General features: G+C 41.4%; 1 protein-coding gene across 7 annotated transcripts in view; it reads right to left on the reverse strand.

Moving 5' to 3' along the window:
- Positions 1 to 15,264, reverse strand: part of TNRC18 (trinucleotide repeat containing 18) — a 136,195-nt gene that overhangs the window by 7,524 nt on the left and 113,407 nt on the right. For all 7 annotated transcript variants that reach the window (XM_085892944.1, XM_085892940.1, XM_085892939.1 and 4 more), the window contains 5 exons: positions 15,033 to 15,150; positions 7,007 to 7,082; positions 3,558 to 3,666; positions 2,163 to 2,276; positions 1,062 to 1,235 (listed from right to left, as the gene is read on the reverse strand). In XM_085892944.1, coding sequence (XP_085749070.1) covers positions 1,062 to 1,235; positions 2,163 to 2,276; positions 3,558 to 3,666; positions 7,007 to 7,082; positions 15,033 to 15,150 — 591 coding nt within the window. The remainder of the gene's footprint in view (positions 1 to 1,061; positions 1,236 to 2,162; positions 2,277 to 3,557; positions 3,667 to 7,006; positions 7,083 to 15,032; positions 15,151 to 15,264) is intronic.

Genomic DNA, 15,264 nt, shown 5'->3' on the forward strand with positions numbered 1-15,264 from the left:
GCGGAAAAACATTCAAATATGTTTGACCTGACCGATATAAAAGGCACAAAAAGAGGTTTAAATTCAATCAAGTAAAGGATGATGGATACAGATTCTGGCAGGATATCTCAGATGTATGCACATTATTCGCCGCTGAGCCGTCTAGCCTAGGTTCGAATCCCGACCCAGCTAGAAACTGTCCCCCCGGTGTTTCACAGGCAGGGTGATTGATCAAAGTGTGTGCCGTCCCTCGGATGGACGTTAAACTGGACGTCCCGTCTGCCAACATTAGTTGCTCGATGTTAAAGTTCCCAGGGTGTCCTTCGCGAAGAGTAGGCAACCTACTGCCGGCACCCGAAACAAATTTTAAATCATCTTTAGTTACACCTCAGGCCAGGACAACCGGTTCGTTAAAGGATTGGGACAAAAATGTTCCCCAGTCGACCTCACAAGAAGGTGGAAATAATTGGGGCTTAAGTAGTAGTAGTAGTAGTAGTAGTAGTAGTAGTAGTAGTAGTAGTAGTAGTAGTAGTAGTAGTAGTAGGAGTAGTAGTAGTAGTAGTATGGACACACGAAGTTTTGTGCAGGGTTTACTTTTAACCAGATAAAACAGATGGTATAAAAACAAGTATTTCTTGCGGTAGCTTGTCTCTCCATAAATGTTATAATTTGATCTCCCACAATCAGGATATTGAGGCATTCACTTCCAGAAGTCATATGAACACACAAAACGATCCGTAAGCACACATAGTGAGTGTGGCCCGACTGTTGGCAACCTGAACATCAAAGTTACTTCAAAGGCTTGACTTGATATGAGTAAAACCAAGTCAAAATGGTTCAAGGGGTATAATTGTCAGAGGTTCACAAGTGTGAAAGTGTTAAATACTTTGGATCAGACTAAATCTGGAATAAAGTCAAACTGTCCACCACAATCCGACACAACTCAGTCAAACAATAAATGATAGTGTACAGAGCACCATTTAAATATCATCATGTGATTTGGGGGCATCACAACAGATGCTGGTGGATGCGAAAATTAACATTATGGATGAGTTTTATTTTATTACTATTGATGAACATACCATGGTTGTCTTTTCCCAAGGCCTTGTTGCTGCTCCCACGCCCCTTGACCTTTGCCCCAGGCCCCAAAAGGTCATGCAGCACTGCTGTTGACTTGTCTTTGGCAGTGTTGGAAGGCACCCTCTTTCCTCGACTGCCATCTCTGGAGCGTGCAGTCAGCGCCGTCACCTCCATGCCTGACGACAACCAAACAAAAGGGGTCACATTTTGAATTCCATCTGTGCGACGCCTCTCCATCCTCCCCTCGTCTCCGCCATGCCCCATTGCCAATGTAATCCATACCCCTCCCTTCCTTCTGTCTGCTGTGTGACCCAAAATCTGCTACAAACTATTTTGCAGGAAAATCTCTAGCTCAGCCTGGCATAGCTAGTGATATAAGGGTCATCGGGGCAGAGCAGGCTGTACTTGTTCACTTATTCACCCTTGAATGATCCACAAGACACTGGCAAAGTGATTCAAGGCAAATCCTTGGCCATTCTAGGCCTGACTGCCTTCCCAAGGGTTTCAAAAAAGCCCGTATTGAGTCGGTCGCCTACAATGCGTGGATTCACCGCTTCACTTGTCAAGCTAGTTCCACCATAAGGGAGAGCTTCCCACTTTCTCTTTGTTGTGAACCTCAGAACCTCGGGCCTTTACTGCCTCTAACTCTAACGGCTGGATATGTCACAGCACGAAAGTTTTTTGTATTTTTTTTTATCATTGATCAAATGTTCACAGTGGATTATACATAAATCACATGAAGCACAAATGCATGAGTAGACATTAGTGAACGTTGATGTGAATTTCAAGGACATGAGTAGACAATAGGTTAATACGTACGGTAAATGGGATTTGAACCAGGGTTCCGAGCATCGTGGGCAACAGTTCAGAACAGAACACGAGACGGGCCAACCTTAAACATCTAATAAGCATCTGGCCATGGAAATACAGTGAAATGCCTGTAGCACGGGTAATACAATCACCGAGACACTCTGCGAGGATGCGCTCGCTACACAAGCACTTTGGAATGCAGAAAAACCAGTGTGTTGAAAAGTTGTTTGAAACTCTGATTTATTTATTTACGAGATGATGAAAATGAAATGTTTTGGATACGTAGAGCTCACATTGTGTGGAGTACTGGGCGGGCAGAAGGCGCACGTCTGACAAAGCAATTTTACCCACGTCTCCATCATCAAAGTCTATTGTCACAGTGTTGCTGTCCGTAGGCCTCGGACTACCTGCACAAGACAGAGCACAAAGGAGAAAAAGTTATCAGGTTCATTAGCACCATTATTAATTATTACCGATTCGTAAGCACTAATATTGCTCACATTACAGCGACAGGCTTAATGCTTCTCCCTTGAGATTTCTGCCACAACTGACAATGGCTGCTTTCAGTATTTTGCTGGTCAGCGAGTCCGCAAGTACTGCCCTTTCCTTCGCTTTTTTTCGCCAACTTTATTTGCATTCCAAATCTTCATACTCCTGCTCCAGGAAACTCAGTGGAAGCATTTGTATTTTTGAGAACCGTTTACCTGAGAATGGTTCCGGCTTGAAGCCGAGCCCAAGTGGTTTAAGATCAATGTGTGTCCTCCAAAACGGCTTTCCAAACCGTATTGTTGATATGAGCTTTTGCAAGCGCATGCGAAAACTTCCCAATTCCCTTTGCAGTGGTATTTCAAAAAATACAGTCTGTAAAGATATCTCTCCCGTATCCCTCGCCCACCCCCCAAATTATGGTCACTATCAAGCCTCATAGTGATATGCAGAACACCCAAAATGGCGCAGGTGCTTGAGCAGTAACATATCCTCGCCATCATTCTCAATCGATAGGCCTGGGGATTCGGTTCTCTTCTTGCCGATACTCTCTATTTTCACTCTCACTACTCATGTCCCCTACACTCTGATGACCTTGGGCCATGAAGACTTGATGGAGTGCAGCAGGATCAGGCAGAACGTGCACGAATATGAAAATCCCCCTCCAACGCAGCCCCAATACAATTGTCATCAATCATGGTGGGTCCAATGAAATAACCAGCTATCACTCAGTGGGTGCGATCATCACAGAGCCGAAACAAGAGAGCAAGGGGGAGAATTGGACCTCCTGTCTGGTAGAATGAAAAAAAAAACAAGATCGATGGCCTGGGCCTACATTTAATTTTAATCGTGCATATTGGTAATGAAGATAGCCTTCTCCAGATTTGATGCTGTGCCCTCGGGCTTGAGCTATTCCTGATTCAGAAGCACTCGACGTTGCACACAAACTTGAACCAACTACAAGCAACCACAACCTCTTTTATATAAAACAGAAACGTTTGGTGTGATTAATGAGGGTTAAGCTAACCAAAGGCAGAGATCTGCAAAGCTTGAATGACAATAGATAATGGGTGAAATAAAAAAGGGTACGAAGATCGGTGGTGGGATGAACATGAGGGTTAGCAATTGAGGGTTGCTAGAATGGGTGTTGATGGCTGACAACAGTGGCGAAAGAAGTGTAACAACAGATGCCGATGTCTTACCATGTACCACGGTGCCTGGATAAAGGAATGGGCATTTCGGATTCCAGTAAGCACACACCCGAGTGCCTACAGGAAGGTACTGCTTCGAGGAGAGCTTGTTGTCGAGGATCTGCGGGGGGTAGATAAAGGTTGTTGCGCCGTATTAATTTGACAACTGCTGCATGATGACTCGCTCAAAAAAAAACCGGTCAATTTATCAGGTGATCTTTCACAGTTATGACGACATCTGTCTTGCATCCAACATCCTCACGCATTCATAAAAATGTTATCAACACGGGTACTGAACACTAATGCTGCGTGCATCAGGTTCAGACGCGTGTCTTGTCAAGTAAGGCTGTCACAACTACTCTGTTGCTGTGTCAAGGTGTGCCAAAACTGTGGAAGTTTGAATTTGAGCTTCAATCTGGAGTTGTTTTATTTATTTATTTCACTCTGGATGAACGAACTTATTAGCTCTGCAGGAACCAATTGAAGTTTATCTGATCCTGTTGTGAGTTTTGGAACAATGCAGACAAACCATGAAGATCAAAGCATTTAGGAATGGTTCATCGTATATCTTGTTATTAGCTTCATTGGCAGACTCTGCTCAACACTTCTGCTTTTTGGCAAAATCTAAAAGGTCGAAATTCAAACCGCCAAAGATGATAAAACACAATCCAGAAGCAATAATTGTACATTCCAAACTTTTGTCATTACTTTTTCAACTCTGCTCCCCCTCCTGTGTGAAAAAATAAGTTTGATTCTTCGAATGCTTTATATTTGTACAAGAAAATTTGTACAGAACTATTTGTACAGAACGGCAGAAGTCTCATGCTTCACCGCTGGACTCGGCATATTTTTCCCACCTTTATCTTCCGCTTCTTCACCAGCACACATTTAATTCTCCCTTCCTTTCCCTCCCGATTGGGAGCAATTTTGAAAAGCCTTTTTGGAGCCAGCAATGCATATCAATTTGCATACATCTACAGTGCTTTTTAAAATGAACACGTTTTTCATTATTCGCACTTGCATGCCTTAATGTAACCGTGCCGCTCAGGGCCATTTCCATTTCATCATTGCCAAGCACTGCTTTTGCCATGCCAGGGACTTCGAATGCAGGTTTCTTCGGGTCTGCCAGTGAACCACAGTGCATATCATGCTCACCATTCTGGCTTCATAGATACGCTGCTGTCAGGAGACCTTGCGCAACAAATTTAGGAAAATCGTTACAAGATATTATTTTCTACGTGTAAGATCTGTGGGATATATGTATTTGCCTATTAATGTAGCAGATTTCTTCCGAAGTTTGATCCCAGTCAATAACTAGAAGGGCACTCAGAAGAGCGCATACCTCCACCAAGCTGAAGAGTTCATGTTTTGCATCCCACTGAAAGGCCGGATTCTGGATCTGGACATCCAATATCGAATTGATCCATCCTTGTCATACACCCAACCTGTCCTGAAAGTTGTGTCAGAATCAGTCCATAACGTTTTGAGATGGCATGCTTGCTGCACAGCGATATTGTTTCAGCCCAATCACTCAATGGGGAAGAATCACTTAAAAAAATTACTGGATTCAGATCTGGATCTTCACCAAAATTGAACCGATTCTTCCTTGTCACACACCCAACCTGTCCACCAGGTTTAGTGCGAATCCGTCCATGAGTTTTTGAGATATTGTGCGATGTATCATTTTTGTCCCTACCTCTCAATGGTGAAGGTGTTTCAATGTCCCTACCTCTCAATCTCTCCCCACTTTAAGAAAATTCTAGAATCCGGAACTGAATCCGGATCTTCACCAAAATAAATAATTTCATCCTCGTCACACACCCAAACCTGTCCACAAAATTTTGTCCAAATCTCATCTGTCCACAACTTTTTGAGACATCCTGTTCACAGACAGATAAACAGACATATAGGGTGAAAACGTAACCTCTGCCGATCTTCGGTGAGGGAGTTAATTGGAATGGCGCTCCGTTGAGCACATACTTCCGCCAGGTTGAACATTTTATGTTTTGTATCCCACTGATACGCTGGATATGCCTGGTGTTGGCTTAATGGTTAGGGTGATGGGCTTGGGATCCTCGGATCCTGAGTTCAAATCTCCCTCAGCCGTTGAATTAATACCAGGTGGGGTTGACTCTGCCTGGCATCCTTCTGAGGTCGGCAAAATGAGTACCAGCTTGCTGGTATACTGTGCCGGAGTGGAGACCTGTCAGGATTGTACCCAACAGCCAAGGAGACTGCATAGGCAGCACCAATGCTCTGCACAGAATATGGTCCCAATAGATGGAAGGATAGGCTGGATCTGCGTCCAGACGTTAACAAAAATCTAATCTGCTTGTTCTTGTCACCCACCCAATTCACCACCAAGTTTTGTCATAAACTGTAAACAACTTTTTGAAATATCATGCGATATCTCGTTTTTGGCCCCGATCTTTCAATGGTGAAGAATCACTTTAAAAATTAAATAATTGTCGTATCCAGATCCGGAATCGGATCTTCACCAAACTTGAATCAATCCTTCCTTGTCGCACATCCAACCTGTCCACCAAGTTTCGTCCGAATCTGTGTCCATAACGTATTGAGATATCCTGCTCACAGACAAGCAGACAGACAGACAGACAGACAAGCAGACAGAGGTGAAAACATAACTCCTGTCCACCTTCATTCAGCCACAGATGTAAAAATTTGCAGATTCATTTTTCCAAAGAACCACATCAAAATTAAAGCTGAATTCTAAAATCCCATCCAAAGAATATCCCTGCCCAGCAAAACGCTTGTTCCTGTTTATTTAGCTTCGTATTGATCATTCTTTTACAGGCAGAAACCGAGAGTGTACCAAACGTGTCCAGGTAGAACAAGCTGTGATTTAGAGTGTGTTGGAACGAGTCATATCAATCTTTAGATATCAAAATAAAAAGTCATATCAATCTTTAGATGTCAAAAAAGATGGCAACAAAAGGAAAGCTGACATTGAAGGCAGTAGCTAACTTGGAGCCTAATTTGATTTTTTTAACTAATGTTTACTCTTCTTAAAAAAAAGTCTCTACCAGAAAAAAAATAATGAAGTGAAATGTCCCTGTCTAATCCAAACTGTCACATGTGGCACCTCCCTTATCTCATACAACCAGGCCACATGGTCAGCTTCTCAAGGTTGCCAAGAAGTGTCTTATCAGCACCTCGGGTGAGATCCTGGTGGAAGACTACTGCAGGAACTTTCAGTTCTCGCCAAAAGAACCCTATTCTCGCAAATGCCTCCCTAATGTAACCCTTGAGAAGACAGATAAAACAGAGAGAAGTACAACCAGGTATATGGCATATAAATAATTCTCCTGGCAAAGGCCTCTCCATTGTGGTTATTTTACATGGAACCTTGTGGTCCGAAGCTCTTGCTGGAGAACAGACATTAACCAGATATTCACCACTTGCAGGACGTTACCCGTCACCGTCCTGGGCTCATTGCTCACCGCTTCTTGCAGAAGTTGTTCCAAGGGGTAAATGTGTGGCCTGCCTCCTCTTTCACCATCAATCACCACACCATACCTGCATACAGCAGTAGATATAAGGTGCGGTTTACAATTGTAATTCACGAATAACTTTTGTTTTAAAATGTGATAGAATTCCTGAAAAAATATAATTATTAATAATGTGCATCTTCTGCCTCTGTTTCTGTCTCTGTCTCTCTCTCTCCCTCCCTCTCTCATTCTCTCCCCCCCACTCTCTCCCCCCCCACTCTCTCTCTCCCTCTCTCTCCATCTCTCATCCTCTCCACCCCCTCTCTCATCCTCTCCACCCCCTCTTTCATCCTCTCCACCCTCTCTCTCTCTCTCTCTCTCTCTCTCTCTCTCTCTCTCTCTCTCTCTCTCTCTCTCTCTCTCCCTCATTCTCTCCTCTCTCTCTCTCTCTCTCTCTCTCTCTCTCTCTCTCTCTCTCTCTCTCTCTCTCTCTCTCTCTCTCTCTCTCTCTCTCTCTCTTTTTCCACGACCTTACACAATATGAGATGCCTGAGTGGCAATTTAGGTGCTCTAATAGCACTGGGTAGGTTTTCTTTTAATCAATTGCCCCACATCCTCTCCTCCCACACCTCACCACCCACACCCTTTCCCCTCCACCTCACTGTCCTTGCATTCAAAGCTGCGAGAATTTATTTTTGACATGCTTGAATGCATTGGAAAATTTTATTTATATATATGCTAATTAACCAGACTTGGTGGCGTTATCGTTAGAGCGTCCATTCTGAGTCTGGGAGGTCGGCCGTTTAAATCTGACTTCATCTGAGACATACCAAAGACTAAAAATGGTACATGCTGCCTCCTTGCTTGAAACTCAGCATTTAAAAAGATAGAGCATGGACAAGCAAACATTCCTTGGCAAACATTGGGCAGGCTTGATGGGCTGAATGGCCTCATCCTGCATTGAAGTTCGTTGAAAGGGAACATATATTATTATTATTTACGACTTGCTGTAGGTAAAGGATTTAAACCTTTCATGTTTTGAGATTTCTTTCCAAAATATATTGGTGATGAACGTTAAAGATACTGCATGAGACCTGAAGTAAGATTACATTTTAATGTTACTTTAATTAATTAAGTTGATGAAATGAAACATCATCACTGCCCAAAGCTCTCCCCTCCAATCCCCCCACCACCAACACCATCATGGATATAAAGATCCAAAAAAAAAAAAAATCTATTTGGCCAAGATACCTGCACAGAATCAAACAATTTCTAAAGATAGTACTGGATCTTGAACATCCACCAGTGAGTACGAGCAGACAATACAACCAACACAATGTCCCACATGGATGCAGGCAGTGCAAATGACAGAAATTGTAGTCGGATTCATCCCCAGAAGTAGACACTGGCAGTGAGCAAGTGACCAATAGTCAATTACTAGTTGCGCTTTGTTTTTTTTAATCTGCTTTCACTTTTAAAAAGGTTCATACAGAAAGAAAATAACGGGACAATGGAAGCTTTCTGACTACTAAAGCATAATGGCTGAAAGGGAAATTTATTTTCCATCATTGTATCTTAAATCAGGCTGAGACTGGGATTGAAAGGTTCGGCTATTACCGTGCAAGTTTACTAGATAATGATATAACTGTAGTAACAGAAGTAGTCATAACCATCAGTTGTCGGCAACTTGATGGCTTCGAAGGAAATGAAGGTAAAAATAAAAAGTCACGATTCGGAGATGAAATTTCAATTACATTATTGTCAAGGTTCCCATTGTGTGCTGCCTTTTTGGCTGCTGGTTCCATCATTGGTTATGGGCACAGCTATACCACTGATGCAGTGCCCCTATTACCAGAAAACTGGTGCTCATTTTGCTGACCTCAGAAGGATGACAGGCTGAGTCAAACCCCTGGTGTTAATTCAGTGGCCAATGGGCCTTGAACTCAGGACCGTAGGATGTCAAGCCACCACCCCAACAACTAAGCCAACACTAGGCTATTGTCAAGGTAGGTAATCAATATTTTGTAACAACTTTTGTATTGTAGTTTCCAATAAATGCTGTTTTGTTCAATTATGTGGATATAAAAAAGTTTAGCCTTTTAAATGATTGGTGGTGGCCTTCTTTGCTTTACAGGGCAACTTATTTTCACATTTAAAGTTGCCTGGTAGAAGGATCAGTTCCGAGGTTCTCAAGATTGATGTTTTAAATTTTTTGTTGGTATCGAAAATCCAAGATGGCTACCACACTTTTCAATCAGGTTTGTTGGAGTGTATGAATTCAATCTCATGACTTGTAACAACTCCATGAAGTATTAACTTTATCAGTGCAGCGATCTCTGAAAAAGACATGTCACAAAATATGGTGGAAAAAAAAAATAACCATTAGAAAAAAAAGAGGAAAAAGGAAAAGAAAACCCCAGAACAGGCTTCCAGCAATACCGGCTTCGAAACCAAATCAAAAAATTATTATAATTGTTATTTGTGTTATGATTATTATTGTTATGCTTAATGGTATTATTATTCTCATTATTATTATTATTTGTGGGTTGGCAAGATATCCTCGACATATTGTGCACTCACCTCTGAGCTGTCTAGCTTGGGCTTGAATCTACATCCGGCTATAAACTAAACTGTCACCCTGGTGTTTCACACATGTGGTGATGCATCAGTGTGTGTGTATCTTCCATTGGATAGATAGTAAACCAGAAGACCCCCTCTGCCAGCACTGGTCATTGGTGGATGTTGAAGATCTCACAGTATTTTCCCCAAATAGTGGGTGAGTTATATTAACGACACCCTGCAAAAATTCCGAATTCCTGCCCCGACTGAATGCTGGCAAGGCATGGCAAACCACCTAGAATAACCCTTGCCAAGAGATTGTTTCAGCAGCAATGACACTCCATCAAGGCTATGGTACGTTTATGTTGATAAAGATTATTATTATTATTATTATTATTATTATTATTATTATTATTATTACCACTACGATGGCAGAAAAGCTTGTCAAAATGACCTCTATTTTTCACACTATTCAGCCTTGTATACAATCACTCTAATTTATTATATAAATTGCTCATCCCTATATTTGGGAGGTGTATTGCCGCGGTTGCTCCCCAAAATAATTAAAAAAAAAAAACACGAGAGCGAAGTCGATGGTGCACTGTCGCAAATTCCCCACGCTTCCCACTGAAAGCAAAGGTGAAAGACGGCAAAAAGTTCCACCAAGAACCAATATCAAATTTTTAGCTAAAAAATTATTTTCCCCATTTTGACCCCTGTGACTAAATCCCCAGCTCTATGGGGCATGAACTGGTGGTCAAAACAAGCTCAAATGAGCTAAGATCCTCGTCCTCTTAATGATGACGTCATAAAAACGAATATGACGTCATTGTGATGTATCAGGTTTGCGATAAATTATCTGTGCTAATGCCCGGCTTGATTCCCGCAAACAGAATTCAAAAAGCTTGCCTAGTTTCGGAAATAATTTTTAGGCGATTTCCATTAGCGGAGATATTTTGACGTTATAACTTTTTTCTAGGAAGAATTTTCAAAATCGGAGATGGTTACTGTCTGCGCAGGGTGTTTTTACATATATATGCCAAGTTTCAGGAAGTTTCGATGAAAACTGTAGGCTATGAAACAAAAAAGTCCATAAGTAGAAGATGAAGAACAACAACATGAGTAAGACTGAGAGATCCTCCACGAGGATCTAAAAATTGTTCCACATTTCATGCATCTCCCAATGTTGATTATATATACACAAAAGTTAAATTATATGATGATTAAAAATGTGCCTGTAATTGCATTTCTTGGTATTTGACCCTTTGATCCCACCCCAGGGAGTGTGGGGCCAAGATGATACTGCTCTTTTAACTTCACGCCATGTGGTGATAATAACTACCACGTTTGCTGAATTTCTGCCCAACCATTTAGGAGGAGATAGTGTGACAGACGGACAGACGGACAGACAGACGGAACCGATTACTATATTCCCCCTGTGTTTTTTGCAAAAAGCGTGGGGATAATGACCTGCATTATCTCCATGAAGCAAAAACACGCCTACCGCTTATTCGCATATATAATAATACATCATGGTTATATATAGCTCTGGGCCGTGGACTGATACCAGAGGCCTGAGGTCTACGCACTTTCACAAAATGGCAGAAGTATGATTTTTTTTTTCTTCTAGTTACAATTGTAGGTGGAGTCAAGCCAGCTGTCCAACCAATGGGGTGAAGGCAAACCATCCACACATACATACATCGTCCAAAAACGAAATGGCTTTTATATATATATATATATATATATATATATATATATATATATATATATATATATATATATATATATATATATATACTGTATTAGATAGATTACTTTGGCGTGCCCACCCGATGCTTCGCTGATGGAATAAATGAAAAGGCAGCTTGTTGTATTTCACAAACATGTTGCATGTTTAGCTGTGAATCTCCGTGAGGATATAAAATTAAGTAAAATGCGAAAAAGGGATTAAAAAAATAATAATAACACGTCATTGTTGTTGCTGTTCGTGTGCTCCTTCCGCGTACTTTTATATCCTGTAAAAGTGGAATTTTTCACACTCCATCAATATTCACACATTTCACGTTACAATAGAGAAGCGTGAATTGAACAATGTACAAATATATTTACCATTTTGAAAAAGAGATATTACAGCTGCAGATCGCACGAGGAATGCTAACACAGTATGCATACAGGTTCCAGTCGTGCTGTCGTGAGAAGCGAGCAGTGTGCTTGGCCAGCACATGTTGCATAGGTCTACGCCGTTCACAACTCGAGTACTGTACTTCAACGTCCACAATTCAACGTCAAATATGCTTCATTATTTGAAGCCGATTTTAACAACCGATGGACGTCAATGTTTCCTGAAACCTGCAAACTCAGTTAAAGCATGGCTTGACGCACCATCCGTTCATGTCGCTCATGAGAAAGTATGGAAAACTGGTAAGGGCGAAAGCTCCGTACCAGCTCGTGGAGAAAACAATGCTGAGGCGGGAGATTGGAATGAATAAAAAATATCCAGGAGACCATGAAGTTACTAATCTCTGCATTCAATAAACTATTGATTTGTTGTGCGTTAATGTACGCTATCACCTTATTTTGCAATCCGTATTTCATAGGTTATAATAAAGTATGTTGCGGTGCCTGTTTCTCTTCAATTCTGGTTACACTGCAAGTTGTTTTCTCCCTATGGAAACGTCCGCCAGGGTTTCACATGTTTCACATCATTGAGATTGTCACACATCTTGTGCCTGCTCTGCGAAATAAAAAAAATGCGTGGACATACTGTATTTTATATCACTTAGTGCTCAAATGTAATCGTGTGAAAATTCCCACTTCTACAGTATTTTTCCATCGTTTCGAGAAATATTACTAAATATAATTTTGTGTGCTCCTTTCGTATCCTTCTGAAGGGTTCCTGCTGTCGATCATCAACTTTCCAGAGGTACCATGCTTATTATTCTACGAAAGCAGGAACCGCTGCATTAAAGCTCGAGGTCGTGCTACTGTTTCTTCTTCTTCTTGCTCAAGTGATGCACACTCGGCCGAACGCTCTCCTTTTCGCAATAATTTTTTTTATTACGAGCAAAGTACCCATCCTTATGGGCAGGTTAACTCCCCCGCTTGTATGTTTAATGACTTGTAATACAGGTTTCCACCGGGTGGCACTTACCACTATAAGATACACATTTGCGTGGAGAGAATTGGGGTCCTTCCTCCACCTTAAACCCCCAGGACTACTTTTTTATATCCCCTGAAGCTTTCCCGTGCACCCCAATCTACCAGTTTTCAACTCATTTTGTTCAGCTGTTCAGTTCTCGTAATGTTCCCACTTCTGGGAGTACGAATCACCTCTGCTATCTAAAACCTTCCAATACACCCTTCACCCCAAGTACAAGCAGCAGTTTTCAACTCATTCCATCCAGTGGTTCAAGAGTGCATAGAAGCCAAACCAACAAACTGCATGATATTTAGTATGATAATTTCCCCACTTCTATGATGTCTATGGTTTTCATGCAAAGAATTGGGGTATTTTATTATGACTTGTAAAACCCCCTCGCACTGGGGAAGACACAATACGATACACACTTACATAGGAATTTGAAATGCTCCCCAACCCACCCACCCCCCCCCCAACTCCCCCAACGTGAACTACGGAGGTTATGAATTTTATTATTTTTTACCCTCTAAAACCTTCCCCGTGCACATCCTGAATACAACCAACAGCTTTCAACTCATTCTGTCCAGCAGTTGAGGAATACATAGAAGTCAAACAAACAAACAAACAAACAAACAGACAGACAGACACTTCTCAAATTATATATAGTCTGATTATTATTATTATTATTATTATTATTATTATTACAGGTCTGAAGACGACGATGGTTCACGAGCGGTATTTGACGATGTAGATTGTTTCAGAAGTCAAGGATGAGACAATGGAATAATGTTTGACCAAGTTATAAAAATGATCAAGATGATGTGGTACGAGTGACAGGTTATTAGCTGCAAAATGTCGAAAACCCGGTTTCGTTCAACAACTTTCAAAATTTGACCTTTGCATAACCTTTAAAGGTCAGAAAACAATGTGGACATTAAAATGAGGAAACAGGATACGTGCTATAGCTTATTGGAGTTAGTTCGTTGAAGAAGGTCGAAAACCCGGTTCGATTCACACAACTTTGAAAATTTGACCTTTGTGAACTTTAAAGGTCAAAGGTCAAGGATTATGACCTTTGGTGCAAAACTTCCTCTGGAACATTCCAGGAACAATATAACGTCATATAGGCTTTATGGCATTTCGCACTCCTCGGATTATCCATACTTTGATGAAATCAGCGTAAAAACAAACTTGAAGGGGGCGCCACGGGCAAGGTGTTCGAGATAGAGCAAAATGGTTTCAAGACTTTAGGTGGGGAATGACCTCAAGATTATTTTGAATTTTGATAATTTGATAATTTCTCAAAAAGTGATGAGCCAGGTAAACTCCATCACTTTGAGTGTAGTGGAACTTTGAACTTGTGACCTTGACCTTGGGACTAAAATGAAAAATCGAGCTCCGTGGGGCTATGCAGGTGCCATTGGGATAACCAAATACCGAAACCTCTGCCAGATTCGACAAACCCCCTCGGAGAACATGTAACTTGAAATTGGCTACCCCCTAAAAACACATGTTCTTTGGGCGTGGCTCCGCCCATAATGGGCGCAGCACGTCCTTTCTCAAGAAAACACAACTAGATCATGATATAAACCTCCCACCCAAATTTTATAAGGATCGGATCAAAACCCACGGAGCTATGCTCGGGACAGACAGACAGACAGACAGACAGACAGACACACACCCATAACGAATATAGTGGTCACTTACTGACTCGTGAACCAATTATTATTATTATTATTATTATTATTATTATTATTATTATTATTATCATAGCATTGCACTTTCTTTGTCCTGTCAGTAGAAGAACTGCTGCAGTTTTTTTTCATCAAAAGTCTTCCTTTGCTATTTGTATCACTTTGGTATACATGTGTGCATATGGTTTGCTGTGGCTTTATTTATTTAACTCAACATGTTCATACATCATGCAGAAACTCGCCATAATCACACTATTGGGTCCATTAGTGATGTAGTAAGTTCTTCTCACATGAAATTGTGCACTATGACACCCTCCCTAACGTCTCAGCACAGAGTTGAAGTCCGTGTCAAACGAACCACAAGTCTAATCTGCATGAAGATGAGAATCGCTTGCAATCTTACTTCGATAATTTTGAATTCCTACATTCCAAGTAAGATAAACAAGCGCAAAAAACTCTTAAGAGATTAATTTTCCATCAGTGGCAAAGTGAAACTATACTTAATAACACGGGCTCGGCATGGTAACGAATATAGAATGCAGAGTGATAGAATGCAATGTTATTTAATATAATGAGGAATCATATTGTAAAGGCTTGATTTGATGCAGTTTCACATTATGAGTTGTGGTTTGTTGAGGCTTACACATCAGGTGGTTGCAATAGACGCAGGCAGCCAGGATGCAGAAGCTCGTCTTCCATTGGGATGAGCACTCGGAGGCCGTCCCGCAAGTCACCTCGCTCCAATAGGCAACGTGGTGGGTCTACGAGGCACAAGACAAGTTCACCATCAAAAGCCAAATCAATAGCAAATTGGAACAATGATTTGTTTGAACAGAGGAACGTACAAATAGCGTGTAGCTACAACTACAAAACAC

The sequence above is a fragment of the Eptatretus burgeri genome, chromosome 8, assembly GCF_056783735.1.
Source record: "Eptatretus burgeri isolate ZD-2024b chromosome 8, Ebu_testis_v1, whole genome shotgun sequence".
NCBI lineage: Eukaryota > Metazoa > Chordata > Myxini > Myxiniformes > Myxinidae > Eptatretus > Eptatretus burgeri.